The sequence below is a fragment of the Syngnathus leptorhynchus genome, chromosome 13, assembly GCF_054491065.1.
Source record: "Syngnathus leptorhynchus isolate UIUO chromosome 13, UIUO_Slep, whole genome shotgun sequence".
Classification (NCBI taxonomy): domain Eukaryota; kingdom Metazoa; phylum Chordata; class Actinopteri; order Syngnathiformes; family Syngnathidae; genus Syngnathus; species Syngnathus leptorhynchus.
The window spans coordinates 3,555,460-3,573,258 of record NC_141207.1 but is presented as its reverse complement, the minus strand read 5'-3'; the positions used below and the strand labels follow the sequence as shown (position 1 = coordinate 3,573,258).

The 17,799-nt window shown below is 40.0% G+C and overlaps 1 protein-coding gene across 7 annotated transcripts; it reads left to right on the top strand.

Moving 5' to 3' along the window:
- Window positions 1–1,120: 1,120 nt before the first annotated feature.
- Window positions 1,121–16,451, top strand: opa1 (OPA1 mitochondrial dynamin like GTPase). 7 transcript variants are annotated; one of them, XM_085928415.1, is made up of 31 exons: window positions 1,121–1,337; window positions 1,876–2,197; window positions 2,649–2,745; window positions 2,887–2,994; window positions 3,901–3,954; window positions 4,810–4,886; window positions 6,089–6,247; window positions 7,591–7,644; window positions 7,876–7,980; window positions 8,115–8,201; window positions 8,435–8,548; window positions 8,661–8,741; window positions 8,823–8,897; window positions 8,991–9,062; window positions 9,379–9,478; window positions 9,565–9,695; window positions 9,872–9,944; window positions 10,094–10,166; window positions 10,285–10,400; window positions 11,203–11,267; window positions 11,389–11,465; window positions 11,826–11,991; window positions 12,146–12,298; window positions 12,402–12,510; window positions 13,023–13,102; window positions 13,575–13,715; window positions 13,797–13,913; window positions 13,989–14,082; window positions 14,221–14,331; window positions 14,922–14,991; window positions 15,079–16,451. In XM_085928415.1, the coding sequence occupies exons 1-30, from the start codon at window positions 1,309–1,311 to the stop codon at window positions 14,984–14,986; spliced, it is 3,105 nt and encodes a 1,034-aa protein (XP_085784541.1). In that variant the 5' UTR covers window positions 1,121–1,308; the 3' UTR covers window positions 14,987–14,991; window positions 15,079–16,451. The 7 variants fall into 7 exon arrangements, with proteins under 7 accessions (XP_085784541.1, XP_085784540.1, XP_085784539.1 ...); XM_085928414.1 differs by having other exon boundaries at window positions 1,873–2,197; window positions 6,092–6,247; XM_085928413.1 differs by having other exon boundaries at window positions 1,873–2,197.
- Window positions 16,452–17,799: the final 1,348 nt, after the last annotated feature.

The following is a 17,799-nucleotide window of genomic DNA, read 5'->3' as shown; positions in this document are numbered from 1 at the left end:
TAATTTATACATTCTTTTATATTTATTTGTATCTTCGCTTTCATATCAAGTTGGATTCATTTGTACTTTTCCTCACTTGGGAATGAATCATGGGCATTTTCTATCAGTGTTGGGTTTAGTCATTTGAAAATTGGAACTAGATTGCTGCTATTGCTTGGATCAATATTTATCTGGGTTGGTTCTGTGATGTACACGATAAAGCAAATTTCTACTGTACAAGTATAAGAAACTGGGAAACTGATAAATGATAATGATGTAATGAATTGACTCCCTCGCCACTGCTTTGTAACAATTTGTTTCAAGACTGTGCACCTTCATAATGAACATTTTAATTCTTATACCGAATGTCATTTTAATACCTTGCTGAGTGTAAATATTAACATTTCTTCTAGGCTACAAATTTGCCTTTTTTTGGGGGTGACTGCTATATTGAAATGCTGAATCTATGTTGAGATGTTGCTTTAACACAGGTACAATAATATGCTGACAGTAGGATTAGTTTCCTAGTCTCATGTTTTGTTGACAAACGATTGAATGGCATTTGAGTCAGCCACTGAGTGTGTAGGCTCAGGTGGATGTTTCCTCAGGGGTATATGTGTATAACGAACAAAAGATCAATATGATCAAAGTTGATACTCAAATGCAAAGAGGCATCTTTATTACTGACCAACTATCAGCACTGCTAATTGGATCTGCTTTTATTGACGGCTTCTGCACATCAGTGATTGACTCATATTGGATATATTTTTCTATCAGCAGAGATGTACATTGTGTTGAAATGTTTCTACTTAATAATTTATTGTATATTTATGGTTTTCTCCCTCCCCCTGGCAATTGTATTTTAGACTTTTTTTTGTTTCAATAAATGTTTTCAAACAAATATTTACATGGTACTGGTACTGGTACTTTTTTGCCATTCAGTAATACAGTATAGAATGAGACATATTGATTACAGATAAAGCATGGAGTAGAACTTTACTAGCTCTGTGATGGAAGAGGAAAAATTCTGACTTTAAAGTCAGAATTCTGAGAAAAAAAGTCAGAATCCCGTAACACCCTTATTTATTTTCTTCTTCACTGGCCCTCATCCTCTTCCCTATGAAGGCATCTAAGAGTACGTCAAGGCTTCGGAACTGTCGCGCTGGTGGGTTGCGTCAGGACCTATTTCGTTGCAGGACTAGAATACCGGAAGTGGGCTGTCATTCTAGCCTGTGTCCTTTAGCTAACAAACAGGCTAGGTGTGTAACCTGTAGAAAGATGCATAGCGATATGTTTTATGTATGACTTTTCTGTCATCTTGCTGGTAACATGTTGCGTGTTGGAGGTAAAGTTACATGGTAAGTTTGCATTTTATACAAAAACGGGCTTATCATTTACTAGTCGTCTACGAAGAGGTAACGTGCAGCACTTGCTACCTGGCTCTCTTAGGAAAGCCATGTTAATTGTTTCTCATTTGATTTCTCAGGAAATACCTGTGCATATAAAGTTGCTCAAATATGCCAACACATTCCAAACAATATGCAGAATGTCATGATGCTGCCCGTGAGTGGGCCTTACCTTATGTTGTCGTTAGCTTCGTCAGACGACCAACTAGCTTAATCAAGATAACGGGTGATGTCTCTAAGTCAATATACATTTTTCAAAAGTAATGTTTTCATGCATTACCTTCATCACAAATACATACTATTATGATTTCTGGTTGTTTACGAGCATACATTTCTACTCGATGTCTTGGATTGTCACAATACCAAAATTGTCACTTCAATACTAGTTATACCATTATATAAGCTGTAGTTGTTTCGGCACCAATTTCTTTTTTTTTTCTATATTGGTTGTGTCTTTGGATAACCTCCAACTGTTTTGTTCTGTTAGCAGGGCATGCAGGAATGTGGTCCCCACCAGGACAGGGGTTAAATTTCGCATACCACTTCAGAAGCTGCACCCTCTGTACCGTGCCATCCACCACCGTTACTATGGAAACACTAACACTCAGCGTCCACCTCATCGCACAGCAGCCCGTTATTTCACTTCCATGTCACGGTTGCCCATGCGGCCACTGAAGCCACCTCCGGGATCGGGGGGCCGGGGATATCAGCAGAAGCGCAACTTCTGGGTTGCCCGATTGGCTGCGAGGCTGCTGAAGCTACGATACATTCTGCTTGGCAGCGCGGTGGGAGGAGGATACACGGCTAAGAAGGTACGCATTCGATCTGTGTGTCTGTGTGTCTCCCCCCCCCCCTTATCATCCAGGGCAAGGTTGTAATTGAGCAGTGATCTATAACCATTTTTGTTCCATGGAACGAGTTCATGTTTTTTTTTCGGCCAGCAACCATTTGCCGCCAGGGGAAAAAAATGGCGCTAACAACGCTTCCTCCTGCACCGCCGCTGTGTCAACAATGTCATCAAGCCATCAAGTGTTTTCCACTTACATATTTGAAGTTACTTCATCCATTTTTTACTCCTTCAATATTTCTAACGGGCACTTTTTTACCCACTCAGAACAGGTCTCAGCCCATGGTTAGGAATCAGCGCGACTTGCTGATCACAGAAATCCTACACCTCTCCCAACTAAAAAAAGAGATTCATCATAAAAGATAGTATTATGTTTTTAGTCCGCAGCTTGCTCACTTGTATCAATTTGCTTTTAGACCTATGATGAGTGGAAGGATATGCTGCCTGATTTAAGCGAATACAACTGGGTCATTCCTGACTTTGTGTGGGAACTCAGCGAACAAATAGATCTTGGTAAGTGTTGTCATTGTTCTGCTCTAAAGTGAAAGGCAAAAAACAAATTTGGTCATACTGAATTACAGTTGAAAATATTGACGACTAGATTATGCTTGCATTTCATTGAATTACTTTCATTGTCAGTGTTATTGTCCTCAGATAAATTTGCCAAAGCTCTACCAGAGATGGAGGAGATTGCTAAACTCCTGCCTGACTTCGACAAAATCGGGGAGAACTTCACTTTCATCAAAAGTCTCCTGTCCTCTGGTGAGTCAGTCAACGTGCCTCATCTTCCTAAAAAGTTAAACAAAACTTGGGGGTTGGACAGTCATAATGCATGACATCATGTGAAAAAAAAAATTCCATGAGTTTTTGCTCTTCATTCTCAAGAAACAGTTTGAAATGAGAACAACTTAGAAGTGAACCACAGAGCAGATGCTTATGACCAACGTGTAATCGACCTTAGATGTTGCAATTTGGTGTGACTAATCTTAGTCATTAAAAGAAACTAAAAACACAGTCAGGGTGTCACCCGCTGTCTGCTCCTTTTCTTTTTGGGGTATTTATCTGATGATGGGTGTGGTGGCAAACAGTATTCAATGTCTTGACACTAATAGTACAATGTCCATTAGAAGCTTACCGGTAAGTGTCAGTCACAACACTAATAGACCTCCTGTTTGTTCCAAATTCAATACCAGTTTCCCCCAATGGAAGTGATGAAGTGAATTTGTTCCTGGGCCAAATTGTCACCATCGAACAGACTTTTCAAGAGTAGAGGAATAAAAAATATATCTACATTTTGCACATAGTCCTTACAATCCTAGTTCTCAGGTAAACACATACTGGTTTTTACTATCTTTAAAATGTGAGACCACCATATGACGAGGGGAAAATAATTTGTGTGCTTACTGCCATATTCGCCTATTCGCAAATTAGTTCTTATATACATGAGGCAGTTTTCACATATAGTAAAACAAATTTAATCATAACATTTCTCGGAATGAATGCATCGGCTATTTAAATGAAATGACACGCCTTAACAATTGCTGAAGCATGTTTTGTTTTGCACGCCATTTTCATGTGGCCCCGCATTGACCATCATCCCACTGCTTCTGTCTTTCATGATTATTTTGTTTTTTGTGTCGTTCCTCCTTTCTCCTCCATTATTTGCAGGTGTCAGTTTGGGTAGTGAAGTCAAAGGAGCTTCTGGTCTGCTTCTCTTGTTAGGTGTGTACACCAAAACTCACTAGTGCTACCCACCTACCTCTCATCTTTCTGCTTTTTTATTTTCAACCAGTATCTCCATGTGATTTTGTTCACTTGGGGAATCCTTGCCATGCTGAGTTGTTGGCTTTCAATTTGCTGCCATTAACACTCATTGCTGGTTCTGAAAAGAGTGTGCAGTAGTTTTCTCACTGGGCATAGTGTAACTGTTGAATGTTGTCTCAAACACTCTTGAGTTTATTTGGAACCAGTTATTACTTGATTGCATTTTCAATGAAAATCTCTTAGAATGTAGCTTCTCTTTTTTTCAGTTAGACATTTCTTCATGCCAATTTCTCTCATGATTATTTTTTTTTTATTTTTGCTAACTAGTATATTTATGCCTCCTTTGACTTCCACCCTCTCTGTTTCCTGGTCCATATGTTTTGTTTTAAAAGGCACAATCTTGCTCAAATGCTTGGAAAATGGCAATAACAGCATCCATTTATTATTAACATTGCATCAACCAATTTTCCCCCCAAACATTGAATGGAATATTAAATATCTGTCACTGAGCTGTTTATATGTTTTGTTACAGTGCTTCAAATAAAAGACTATAAAAGAAAATGACACATTTCAGCAATGTGGAATAATTACCTCGTAGCCTAGTGCAGAATCTTTGTATGGAATACTTTTTATTGACTCATACGATGCAAATTTACAGGCATCAAATCATATTTGATTTGATGATATCAGATTCATTATTGCTAGATTTTCCACACATTTGACATTTAGCAACAGATGTTGTCACCTGTGGAATGTATGCATGATGCAGAAAATACCTGTAAGACATATCTAATGCTGCTGTTTCTCTTTTAGAAACTTCAGGTGAGCCGCCATTAAAAGCCACAGATTCCTCTACCGCAGCCTCTCAAGACGACAAGCAGTACAAAAAAGTAAGTTCACCCCTCAATCTAACATCTTCTTCCTGCTGCTTGACTCTTCTTATTCACCCAAATTGCAAGATGTGCGGTCCAAGAATCTCGGCAAAGGTTTTATGTTTAAGGTGGTACATTCGGGTCACATCCACATTGGAAAAAAACACCCAGGGACCCTATTACAATGTATTCACTGTGCGGCAGAATTTGTTTATACACAATGCTGAGGTTTTCTTTGTGTCAGGTCATCTTGCTTCATCCCACTTGTACTATTTTGTCCTCCTTCTTTGTTCCTTTCCCCCACCCCAATGTTTGTTTTATGTATTGGTTTGTGAGCAATTGTAAAATGTTGCCCCCCCCCTCATCTGTAGTCATCAAATAGCATACAACTCAACATTCAATACTTGGGTAAAGTTGGGGTGCTTCAAGTTATGCTGCTTTTACGGCGTCTACTCCTTTTTTGAAAGACTTTAAACAAGATTCTGAGGTCACTGATATTCGATGAGAGGGCCTGGCTCGATCATGATGGTTGGATTCTTTTGTCAATCTCAGCCAAGCATACATGAAGCGTCCTTGCTTTGTGCACTGGGGCACAGTCTCACAAAGCTGGAATCATATCTTTGTCCAAATGGTCGAATGACGTCATCGAAGCGCCGTAACCCAAGACTTTTGTCTATCTGATTAATAAGTTATCAGATAGATTTACAATTCTCTGTTGCACAAATATGTTGTCATGAGTAATGGAGTGAATTAAATTTCTGGCGTTACACGCGCCCATGTGATAGAGTAACATACCTGCACTTGCGTAATCATATTCAGCAGCATTACTAGCCTACAGTGTTGATAGTCGCCAACTATTGATTTATTTATTTTTTTGCTGTGAAAATATGGGTTTAATCTGCAAGGCTAAGTAACCTTTAATAGTGTAAGTCTTCGATCGTGATTAGGGTGATAAAGGATAAAAAAAAAAAAGAAATGATGCCACTTGCTGAGAGGTGCTGATTGTGGTATTAGTCAGTTTGACCCTCAGCCTTTGTTGTGTTGCACTGATGGTGGCAAGATTCCCCTTGGCGAACCTTTGACCCAAGCTAGAACAGCAACACTACCAGCGACTGGTCTGCTATGTGTCAGCCCCATGTTAGGGAATTGCAATGGCCTTGTGGGCTGATTGCTGTTTGTGTTGCTGCTCCTGCCTGACTCTCATTATGACATACCCCCAGCAGGGTCTGCTCGGCGAACTCATTCTTATTCAGCAGCAGATCCAACAGCACGAGGAAGAGGTCCGACGGGCAGCTGCTGCCAATTATGCGCGTCCCCCAACGCCAGAGCCTGCTCCCACTCCGCCTCCGAACCCCAGCCCCCCTCATCACACACGCAAGGTGAAGGTCCCACCGTGCCTAGAGCCACCCTATCAAAACAAAAACAAAAAAACTTAAAAGGTTCACAACTAGTTTAGTCTTATACCCTAAGGCTGGCGGCATTCGTCGATGGAACACACTAAAAATAACTAACATCGGCGAGGTTTAAACTGCATGGTTGAAGTGATACAATTCCTTTTTTTTATTCAGTGGCTAATGACTTCATCATCAATCATTTGCATTGACTACATAGGAAAATCAAATAAATATGTAATGTGTATAATAATTTGGAACTCAGTGTACTACTTCACTAAAAAAAAAGTATAGATTCTTGTTTAGGCATCTGCGAGTGTGGGTTTTATGCAACATTGGATATGTGTCACTTAGTGGGGACTTGGAGCAAGTTCAAATCCAGCCAAGATGTTACGTAAACCAGTATTGCATTATACTGCCACTCCCCAGAAACCATTTTATGCTACATATATACGGTCCGACCACAATATCATACTGCTTATATCTTCGAAAGTCCTCTCAGTATGCTCAAATCTAGACTGAGTTAATCCCCCATGATGAAAGCCCCTTCTCCCATCACCTTCACCTACAGTATATATTGTCAGGCTGTGCAGGTAGCTTGGTGGCAGGCCACACGTGGATCTTCATTGTCTAGTCCAAGATGCCACTCGCCGTGCACAATTGGACTCCTTTTTCTGTAATGGAGCATGTGGTGAAGATTGGAAAACATTTGCATGGTTTGAGGTGTACTTTTTGAGATGTCTGGGTGTAGTCAAGGCGTGTGCAGGATTGTCTCTTCTAAATCCAATGATTTCTTTCTTATTAACATTCCAGACAATCTTAACACTGTTTGTGCATTCCATCAAGACTTAATGGACTTTTGCTCACTCTGCAGTTGTTTGTCTTTACTGTCTTCCTACCAAATCCCATTTCTTTCTTTGAGGTGTCTCCCCTGTATTGTTGTTCGTAATTGAAACAAATCTGCTGCACATGTACAAAACATGTACCTGATTGGGGTTTGAATGAACAATCACACTTGAATTGCCTGTGAACGATTTTGTGATCTCTGTATCAACGTCGGAGAGCTCATGTCATGTGAACTTTTCTTTTACATCACCACAGGTGAAAAGAACAGAACCTTGGCAGAATAAGGACTGTTTGCCTGATTTTGTTTTCCCCCCAGTTTTTTTATTCTTTGTCATACACTTAAGTTTGTCTTATTACAATGTGCAACTAACAAGTGATTGTTGTGTGACTTAAAGGTGACCCGAAGGTCTTGCAGGAAAGAAGAATTAACTAAATTTGTTATTGTTCCTTGTTTTTTTTTTTTTTTCCTCTCCTTTGATTACTAGTCCTCAGATAAAGAAAAGATCGATCAGCTCCAAGAAGACCTTCTTCGTACCCAGGTAGACTCACAGCGACTACTCAGTTTTAGTTTTGATATAGAATTTGATACTTTTATATTATTGTGCAGTTCTGAATTATCTGAATCATGATTTGAATTGCTAATTTGTTTTTGTTTATTCCTATTGGTCTTTATAAAAAAAAAAAAACCAACGCACTAAATCTATACTCTGTGATACGTGTCCTTTGAGTGAATGTCAAGACACTGGTTGTTTCCTGTTCTCTGTTCATAGCTTAAGTATCAACGCATGCTGGAGAGACTGGAGAAAGAGAACAAGGAGTTGAGGAAAGTGGTTCTGCAAAAGGACGACAAAGGGATCCACCAAAGGAAAGTAAAGGTTGGTTGCACTCTGTTTAATACCCAGCAATTGTGTTAAGTGTTTGCCATTGTTTCCAAAACCTTGAATGAACTGTTTTTATTGCACCAAAGTAAACAAGGTATGTCATCGTATTTGTCTCCTTGTTTTTGTAGAAATCCCTTATTGATTTGTATTCTGAGGTTTTGGACATCCTTTCTGACTATGATGCCAACTACAACACACAGGACCATTTACCCAGGGTACGAAGCCTGCATTGAGTATACTTCATGAAAAATATTTGTGTGCAATTCAAAAAAACATGGAAAAGAAATCACACATGTGTCACTTGCATTCGTAATCTCCTTTAGTGCAATTATTTTGGAATTTGTTATAAACATATTTTCTTTTCCAAAAGGAATGGTAGCTTTTGTATTATCCTAACCACTAGTGCATACTTTTTTATTCCCCCTTTTCTTTCCTACTGTCCCTAAAGGTGGTTGTAGTGGGCGATCAGAGTGCTGGTAAGACAAGTGTCCTGGAGATGATTGCACAGGCCAGGATTTTTCCCAGAGGCTCTGGAGAGATGATGACACGATCTCCTGTTAAGGTACAATGTGGGACCAGAGTGAATATAGTTTGTTGTGATTTTTTTTTTCTTTTCTAAGGTTGATGTGCAAGAACAGTTTTGTTTGATTTCACGGTATGTTTTCTTTCTGCAGGTGACACTCAGTGAAGGCCCTCACCACGTGGCTTTGTTCAAAGACAGTGGTCGTGAGTTTGACTTGACCAAGGATGAAGATGTAAGACACAAATCTACTATTTCTGTCCATCTAGCACAAATATACATGAAGAAACTAACCTTTCTTTTTTGTGCTGTGCAGCTGGCTGCTCTGAGGCATGAGATTGAGCTGCGGATGAGAAAGAGTGTGAAAGAAGGACAAACTGTCAGCTGTGAGGTTTGTACATTAGATTTCCATGTGAATTGAAAGCATAAATTTACTGTTTTGTTCTTTGAATGTGTTGTCTAACTGTGAATTTGTAATTAACAGACAATATCCTTAAGTGTCAAAGGCCCAGGAATCCAGAGAATGGTTCTTGTTGATTTACCGGGTGTTATCAGTGTGAGTAAAGCTCTCTGCAGTCTTTTATTTTCCATCCGTCCATTTTCTGCACCAGTTAGCCTCATTCGGCTCACAGGTGAGCCGAAGCCTCTTCCAGCTGACTTTTGGCGAGATACAGGGCAAACCCTGGACCGGTCAGCAGCCAATCACAGGCCACTTAGAGAGCCATTCACATGCAGTCATGACTTTTTTTTGTCCAATTACAGATTTTCAATGGGGTCTATATCTCCTTTTTACAATTAAAAAAAAAAAAAAACTCATGAAGATTAAATGCAGCCCTTGAAGTGTTTTATTTTTTTTCCCCCCTTCTTCCCAGACTGTGACGTCAGGCATGGCATCAGACACTAAGGAGACCATCTTCAGTATTAGCAAGGCCTACATGCAAAACCCCAATGCAATCATCCTTTGCATTCAAGGTGAGTTGAGATCTTGCATCTCCATTTGAAATGACTATATTGAAGCCAGCAAGTTAACAGAAAGTTGCTCATCTGCCTCCATCTAGACGGCAGCGTGGATGCAGAGCGAAGCATTGTAACTGACCTGGTTAGCCAAATGGACCCCCATGGGAAAAGGACAATCTTTGTGTTAACCAAAGTGGACCTGGCTGAGAAGAACCTGGCCAGCCCGAGCAGAGTAAGACTGCTTTCATGTCATTTCAAATATATTTGCAGGCTGAGGAACAGAAATGTATTTGCTTATTTATTAGAAGCTATAAACTGCTCTTCTACAAAAGGGTGCACATCCCATATTTAACACTCACAGATTGCTGTTGCAGGGATTAAAAGTAAATAATCTATTAATTGTTTCAGATCCAACAAATAGTTGAAGGCAAACTATTTCCCATGAAGGCTCTGGGATACTTTGCTGTCGTGACAGGAAAAGGTAATTCCCATTAGAGCATGTGTATTATTACTTTGACATCAATCAACTCATTTTGTCAACCAGATGTTCTCTTTTGCCTTGATTTGTCTGGAGTAAATGTTTTTTCGTACAACTTCACTGGATTTCTCATTCCGCCGACCCATGTACAGGAAGCAGTGGCGAGAGCATTGACTCAATTAAAGACTATGAGGAGGACTTCTTCCAGAATTCCAGATTATTGCGGTAAGCGCAAACAGTGCAGATACTCCTTGCATTTTTTGCATTAGTTTGAAAGTCAAATGCAATGTTTTACGGTGCTCGTTGTGTTTCGCTGACAGTCACGCGTGTCTTTTGTCCCTAGGGACGGCATGTTGAAGGCCCACCAGGTGACCACGAAGAACTTGAGTCTGGCCGTTTCAGACTGCTTCTGGAAAATGGTCAGAGAGTCTGTGGAGCAGCAAGCTGACGTCTTTAAAGGTAGGTCGTCTCTCACTGTGCTTTTGTCATTTACTTTCCTTCACAAATGAGTTGGCGCTTCAGCTATCTACCTGCACCTCAACGAGAAGCAGCATTCTTTTGGGAACAAAAATATACCATGGATATTCTATCCCACGCCCTTCCTTTTTCCCCCAGCCCACTTGACTGACCATACTTTTCCTATGCTGCCACTTTTCTCACGTTAGCTCTGCCCTCCCACAGCAATTAGGTGAGACAATCACAGGCTAAGAGAACCAGAGATTTATGGCCCTTCTCTTGCAGTTCCCATAGGCCCATTGTGTGCCATATTGATCCACTGCTCATCAAATCACACTCAGCCAGTCTCCCATCCCTGTTCAGTGGCACTATAACCGAGCAATTGGCCAAATCTCCAATTGGAATAGAGAGCAGTATTTTAACATCGGGTGCGGCGAGAGATGTGTACATGTCGCGTCACGTGTATTCGAACCAAACTGTGGACTTTTGACAAGAGTGTGCCTCTGTGATAGTCCCAATTCTTCTTGTCTTTAAGGAGTAGCTATGTGGAAGTCATCACCTGATATGAGTCAAACTGGAACCATTAGTAGCAGACAGTCTGAGAGTTGCCATAAAGTCATACGTGTAAAAAACACAAGGTCATGTCTTGTCTGTACTGGCCTTGTTTGTTGATTTATACACTTACATCTGTGAAATTACCGCTTGATAAATTTGCTTGCATGTTGTACTACAGAAAAATGTTATTCCTGTTAGATATATGTTCATATTTGAAGTACTATACTTTTTTTTTTTTTTCCATTTCTAGCATCTCGCTTCAACCTGGAGACAGAGTGGAAAAACAATTATCCTCGTTTGAGAGAACTGGACCGGGTAAGACAAAAAACAAAAAAAAAACATGTCATCCAGTAGCTCTCATAATACAAATAACGCTTTAATGGATACATTTTTTTTAATCTGATAGTAGACTAATGATGCAGGTGTCTTTTTGCAGAATGAACTTTATGAAAAGGCCAAGAATGAAATCTTGGATGAAGTCATCAACTTGAGTCAAGTGACTCCACAGCACTGGTAAGATAATTTGTGTGCTTGCCGTCACTTTGTTGCAATCAATATTCCTGATGAATCGTCCATGGACATGAACCCCGATTATCCACCCTGCTCTATTGGAGATCATACTTATTGACAGTGCAGATGGCTATCCGGAAAAAAGGGAAGGAAGCATATTGAAATATAAACATTCGTTTGTGATAAATGAGTCATAGCCCTGGTTTGGTCTCATGGTGACGTGGTGCACAGGCCAGGGCCGTAGTGCTCCATTGTCGGCTTGCCACGAGGGGATCCAGTGGCAAGACTTAATTGTTAACAGGGTCACATATTGGAATCTACAGCCAAGTGCCATCACAGCATTCATTTTTGTTATCTTAACAGGGAAGCTATCCTGCAGAAGAAACTGTGGGAGCGTGTTTCCACACATGTGATAGAGAACATCTACCTACCTGCTGCACAAACAATGGACTCGGGGACCTTTAACACCACCGTAGACATTAAACTGAAGCAGTGGACTGACAAGCAGCTTCCACACAAAGCCCTCGAGGTAAAAACTTTGAAGATGTCCGTCTATTCATTGCTTGTAGGCCTGTATACAGTATAATGCAATTTTTATTGTAATGTGATAAAGAGGAAATGTGTTGAGAAATTTGAAATGCCTTGGAAAAAAAAACAAAAAAAAACATTGATCTTGTTTTTAGGTTGCCTGGGAGACACTGCAGGAGGAATTTGCTCGCTTCATGGCTGAGTACAAAGGCAAAGACCAGGATGACATTTTTGACAAGCTGAAGGAGGCCGTGAAAGACGAGAGCATCAAGAGGCACAAGTGGAATGAGAGGGCCATGGACAGCCTGGTAAACAGACTGTCAACATATTCTGGCCGACTGAATACAAGGTCATCTATGTCAGCTGGCATTTGTAATGTTCTTACAATGTTCTTGTGGTGTGTGTCATCAGAGGGTGATCCAGCACAATGCCCTGGAAGACCGTTCCATTACGGACAAGCCTCAGTGGGATGCAGCAATTCAATTCATGGAACAAACTTTGCAGTCACGCCTCAAAGACAGTATGTGCTGTGCTGTGTGTTTCTTTCATTAGCAATGTGACAAGTGACCAACTTTGGATCCCCCCCCCCCCCCAAAAAAAGTGCAATGAGCATTTCAAAGTCCCCCATAAGAAAGAAACTTCAGAAAAAGCAACCGACTACAGAAGTAGATGTCCTATATTTCATCCATGTTTTTAGGGGCAGTGACGCTGTTTGATATGTTGTGGTTTGGTGCACCAACATCGATAACCCCTTTTTTTTTTTTTTTTTTTTTTTACTGAGGTGTCAATCGAAGAAGGGTTTCCTAACACAGCAAAAGAAATTGAAGAGTTGAGGAAATAATTGGAGAACTAATCAAGTTGTACTGTTTTACTCTAATTTCAAGGGATTTTTTGGGACCGGATTTTCAATTGCCGAAATCTCACTAATGCATTCCCACAAATTTTTTATTAGCCATTTCAAAGTGTTGATCTAGCTTGAAAACAAATCGATTAATTCCCTGTCTTAAATGGTGTCACATAACTTTTTTTCAGCTGAAGCTGTAATCAAAGACATGGTGGGTCCAGACTGGAAGGAGAGGTGGATGAACTGGAAGAACCGAACACCAGATCAGGTAATGTTTCTAAATAATTACGATATTGACTTTACTTCTTTTCCTAAGCCTGTTCCCGCTAAACTGCAGCGTCAGCCAGATTACCGTATTGACTTTTCATTCGATAAATGTGCATGTTAGTTTTTTTGCAGACGTGATAATCATTTATTTACATGTTTGTTTACATGTTATCAACATTGTTGCACTGCTTCTTTCCCTCAACATACACACGCACGCACACACTTACTCTTATATGATATGTTAGTTTTGTACACTTAACAAAATTTTATTTAATTAATCTAAGAGATTTTATTCATAAGCGGTCCAGATCATGTCTTGATAGATTTCAATGCCAGCGGTAAATATTCTTAAGAATACATGATTTAAGTGCTTAACACCTTGAGTGCCGTGAAAGGCGCCATACAAATAAAATGTATTATTATTATTATTATTATTATTATTATTATTAACACGTATCCCCCACACTTAACAGCATATCCGCAATGAAACAAGAACAGAGCTTGAACGCTTGCTGAAGCTGCACGATGAGCATACGGCTTACCTGGCCAACGATGAGGTCACCACAGTCAGGAAGAACCTGGAGGGACGAGGGGTGGAAGTGGACCCAGTACTTGTGAGCCCAGGATATTTGTTGTTCTCAAATAATTGTTCTTGAATATTGTCCGATGAGTAACGCCTTGATTTTTCACTTCAGATCAAAGACACATGGCATCAGCTTTATCGACGTCACTTTTTGCAAAAAGCTCTGGCCCACTGTAACCTCTGCAAAAGGGGCTACTACTATTACCAGAGGCACTTTGTTGACTCTGAGGTAAAAGAATAAATGCTCTAAGGTTGTCATTCTCAACTTCAGTCGTTCAAAGTGGCTGTTGCGCATTTTCCACAGTTGGAGTGCAACGATGTCGTCCTTTTCTGGAGAATTCAGAGGATGCTGGTCATCACTGCCAACACACTACGACAGCAGCTCACCAACACTGAAGGTAAAGACCAGCACAGAAGCTTAAGATATTGGGCTCCCTTTTCAAATATGCAAAGTTTTTCATAGCAATACATTGCTATTATAGGTGATAATATTTAGATACTGGCTTGTACTTGTTGCTCAATTCTATTCTTCTCAGTGCGCCGACTGGAGAAAAACGTCAAAGAGGTGCTAGAGGACTTTGGAGAGGATACAGAGAAGAAATCTCATCTCATCACTGGCCGCCGAGTCCAACTTGCCGAGGATCTCAGTAAGACTGAATGCATTTGTATGTTTTGCAGGGTGAAACATTGCAACACGTGCAGGTGTTCCTCGGGTGGTCAGTAGGTGGCAGCAACGTTTAAGAAAAATCGTTTTTAGTGAAAACAAAGTTAGCCTTTGCCGACATCAACAAAGGTTTAATGGATCTTTTTTTTTTTAATTTGGCCTTGTTTTTAAGTGTCTTATTCTCAAGTCTTCATATGCAATCTTTTCAGAATGCTTGATAGAATATTTCCACTCTATAAATAGGTTTTGCACACAGTTGCAAATACTGTCTTTGGGAATGGTGTTCAGTTTGAGCATTAACATCACAGCCAAAACTAGAATGGAGGAACACAACTGTAGTGTATTCATCCTGCTTTTAAAACGAGTACAGGGTGTTCTCGCTTCGTGATGGAGTTCTGTTCCTATGACACCATTGTCAAAAAATGTTGTCATATTTTTTTCCAAACACATCCTCTTGCTTGCCTGTACTACGCACCCATTCCTGATGGTATAAATTGATGACCCACCCTGTAAAATGTAATTTCTTTCCATTTGTGTGTCTAAGCAAAACCTGACTTTTGTGATACTTTGCAGAGAAGGTTCGTGAGATCCAGGAGAAGCTTGAAGCCTTCATAGAAGCTCTACACAAAGAGAAATAAGACAGGTAGAGTACTTTGGGGGACGTAAAACGAAACGTTTAATTATAAGCAGAATGTCTCATGTCTGTTTATTCCGCCACTCTGCTTCACAGAACTGTTGAGAATTAAGGTAATGTTTCGCTCACAGAAGAAAAAAAATGCACTGATTGATAGAATATGATCATGATGGACGGCTGGATGTCACACACGTCACCCACAACCTCCTCATCTGAATTTAATACTCACACCTTTAAGCTCTTACCTCCTTGACATTCATCGAAAGATGGACCTTAAAAGAAGGAAGATTTATCAGAAGACTCTCTTGGAGGATATCTTTCTGTTTTGGGGGGAGCTGTCCTGGTCAAGAGTGGGACAGGACCTCCCGTAGGTAAATCTGGAAGAAGACAACAAACCATGACAATGGAGAAGAAGGCTGTATGTTTGTGGCTATTTGAACATTTACCCTGTCTCATTGAGCTTTTGTGTCTCGTTGGATCCCAGGCACCATTTGAAAAGAACCAACTGTTGACCCAGACACTTTATTATTTAAAGAGTCATTGCTGGACTGGAAATTAAGAAAGCACTTATTAATTCTGTCCACAAAGTCCATACAATTTACCCTCATGTTCCATATTTTGTTTATCAGCGTGTGCATCATTTTCAATTTACACAGATGAGTACGCATTCCCATGTTCCAAAAGGTTTTACAAAAAGAATCCACTTTATTTAAATGTGTAAATACAATTGGTGGAAAAAAATAAAAGGTTAGCATGTCTGTGTGTAATTTGGACAAATAGTAAATTAAGAATAATAAAACTAATAGATAAAGGGGAAAGGTCCTGCATTTCTTTCTGGTCTTTGAACACCGTATTGACACATAAATCACAATAATAACAAAAAAATATGCCCTTCCAAAGTTAACTGTTCAGTTTTGTCAGTGTTTGTTCTCTTCACGTATCTCTTGATCTGGTTATAGTCGGCATTGGTGTCGGACTGCGCTGAGTCGTACCTAGAGCTGTATCTAATATTTTGCACTTTGGCAACCATGATAGTAGAGGATAGCTAATCAACCATGATAGATTATTTTTCTCTTAGAGACCAGATCACGCCCCATCTTGACTTGGAACATTCTTGACTGTCGCCTATATAAACATTGATTTTTCCTACTCTGAGAATTCAACTGAAAGGGTATGTGTACCACAGTGCTCGTGGATTGTATGTATGTACGTACGTATGTATTGTGTATATGGCTACAAAGACATAATAGGCTTTTTCAAACAGGTATAGTGATGTTAAATTAGCAGCGTTTATGGCACAGCACCACACATGAGGACAAAGTGCACTTGTCTGAAACAAAAACAGTGAAATGGTTGCTTGAATAATAGTTTATGTTAAAAGCCATGTTTGCAAGGTGTGATCAGTCATTTGTTCTTTATTTATTTTATTTGTGTTTAACGGAAAAAAATAAAATTGACAAATGAAATTAGTTTTTTTCCCCCATGATGACATTTTTGATTGATGGCAAACTTTTAATGTTAGAACCAGAAATTTTGCAGGATTTATTGTAACATGGGAAATTGGAGGTGCTGGAAAGAAAAAAAGAAAATAATGTAGAATAGTGAAGAGACCCTGTCATCCAGACACAAGATGTAAGCACAATTAGTTTTTACTCAAATTAACACTTATTTTTTTAACATAACAGTTAAGCAGAAGTCAGAATGTGTCAAAATTGTTCTTTAAGGTCTTTCTTTTGACTACACAGGTGCTATTATTCCTTGAAACCCCCTCTCCTCCGATCCTTCCCCATCTCACTTGATTGGCTACTTTTGCTATCCTGACACTTTTCCCATGTTAGCTCTGCCCTCCTGCAGCAATTAGCCGAGACAATCACAGGCTAAGAAAACCAGAGATTTATGGCCATGCTCCTGCAAGTTCCCATTGGTCCATTGTGTGCTATATCGATTCACAGCTCATCAAATCACACTCAGCCAGCCACCATCCTTGTTTGGTGCCACTGCGGCTCCTCAACCCAGCAATTAGCCTAATCGCCACTGTGAATAGGGAACAGTAGCTTGGCATCGGTTGTGTGTGGGGCTATGTAGAAGCATTCACATAAATGAGAACTGAATTACTGATGTTGAACATAAATGTGCAATAGTCCCCAACTCCCCATCCTCTGTTCTCCTTAGAGGGTAGTTAAATATGTTTTAAGTGTAAGTCATCACCTAAATTTAGTCACCTTTAATTGTCTGGGAGTTAATGTTACATCATAAACATAAAACACAAAAGGTCAGGTCATGTCTATACTGTCCTTGCGTTTTGAGTCACCAACACGTAGTTGATCACATGGTGCAGATTGTGCTGTGGATGGTTAGTGGCTCATGGATTGAGAAAATGAATAGTGAGGGGCAAAGTGTCCATATAAACTGTGATAAAATGAGCAGGAAAATATTTTGAGTATTGTCAAAAGGGATCGTAGCGTACTGGTTTGTTGTGCCTCGTCTGCATGGCGACATTTCTTTACAATCAATACTCTTGATGAATGGTCCAAGGACATGAGCAACAGGGGTGGTCTGGTTATCCAACCTGCACTAGTGGATAGAAATTATGATTATTGACAGTGAAGAGGGTTATCCAGAACAAAAGAATAAATGAGTCACAACTCTGGTTTAGTCTCTTGGGGGGCATGGTGTGGTATTGTTCTATTGTAAAAATGCCATAAGGGGATATGGTGTGTGTGTGTGTGGGGGGCTTACTGCCCATAAAGTCAGTGAAAATATATACAGTCGAGTGCTATCACATCTGTAATGATGGAGATGCACTTGAAAGTGAGT

Coding starts and splice junctions, on each gene's coding strand:
- opa1 (XM_085928413.1), top strand. CDS start 1,309: ATGTTGCGTGTTGGAGGTAAAGTTACATG. Junction 13,716..13,796: donor TGGAAGTGGACCCAGTACTT/GTGAGCCCAGGA, acceptor TTTTCACTTCAG/ATCAAAGACACATGGCATCA. Junction 13,914..13,988: donor GGCACTTTGTTGACTCTGAG/GTAAAAGAATAA, acceptor CATTTTCCACAG/TTGGAGTGCAACGATGTCGT.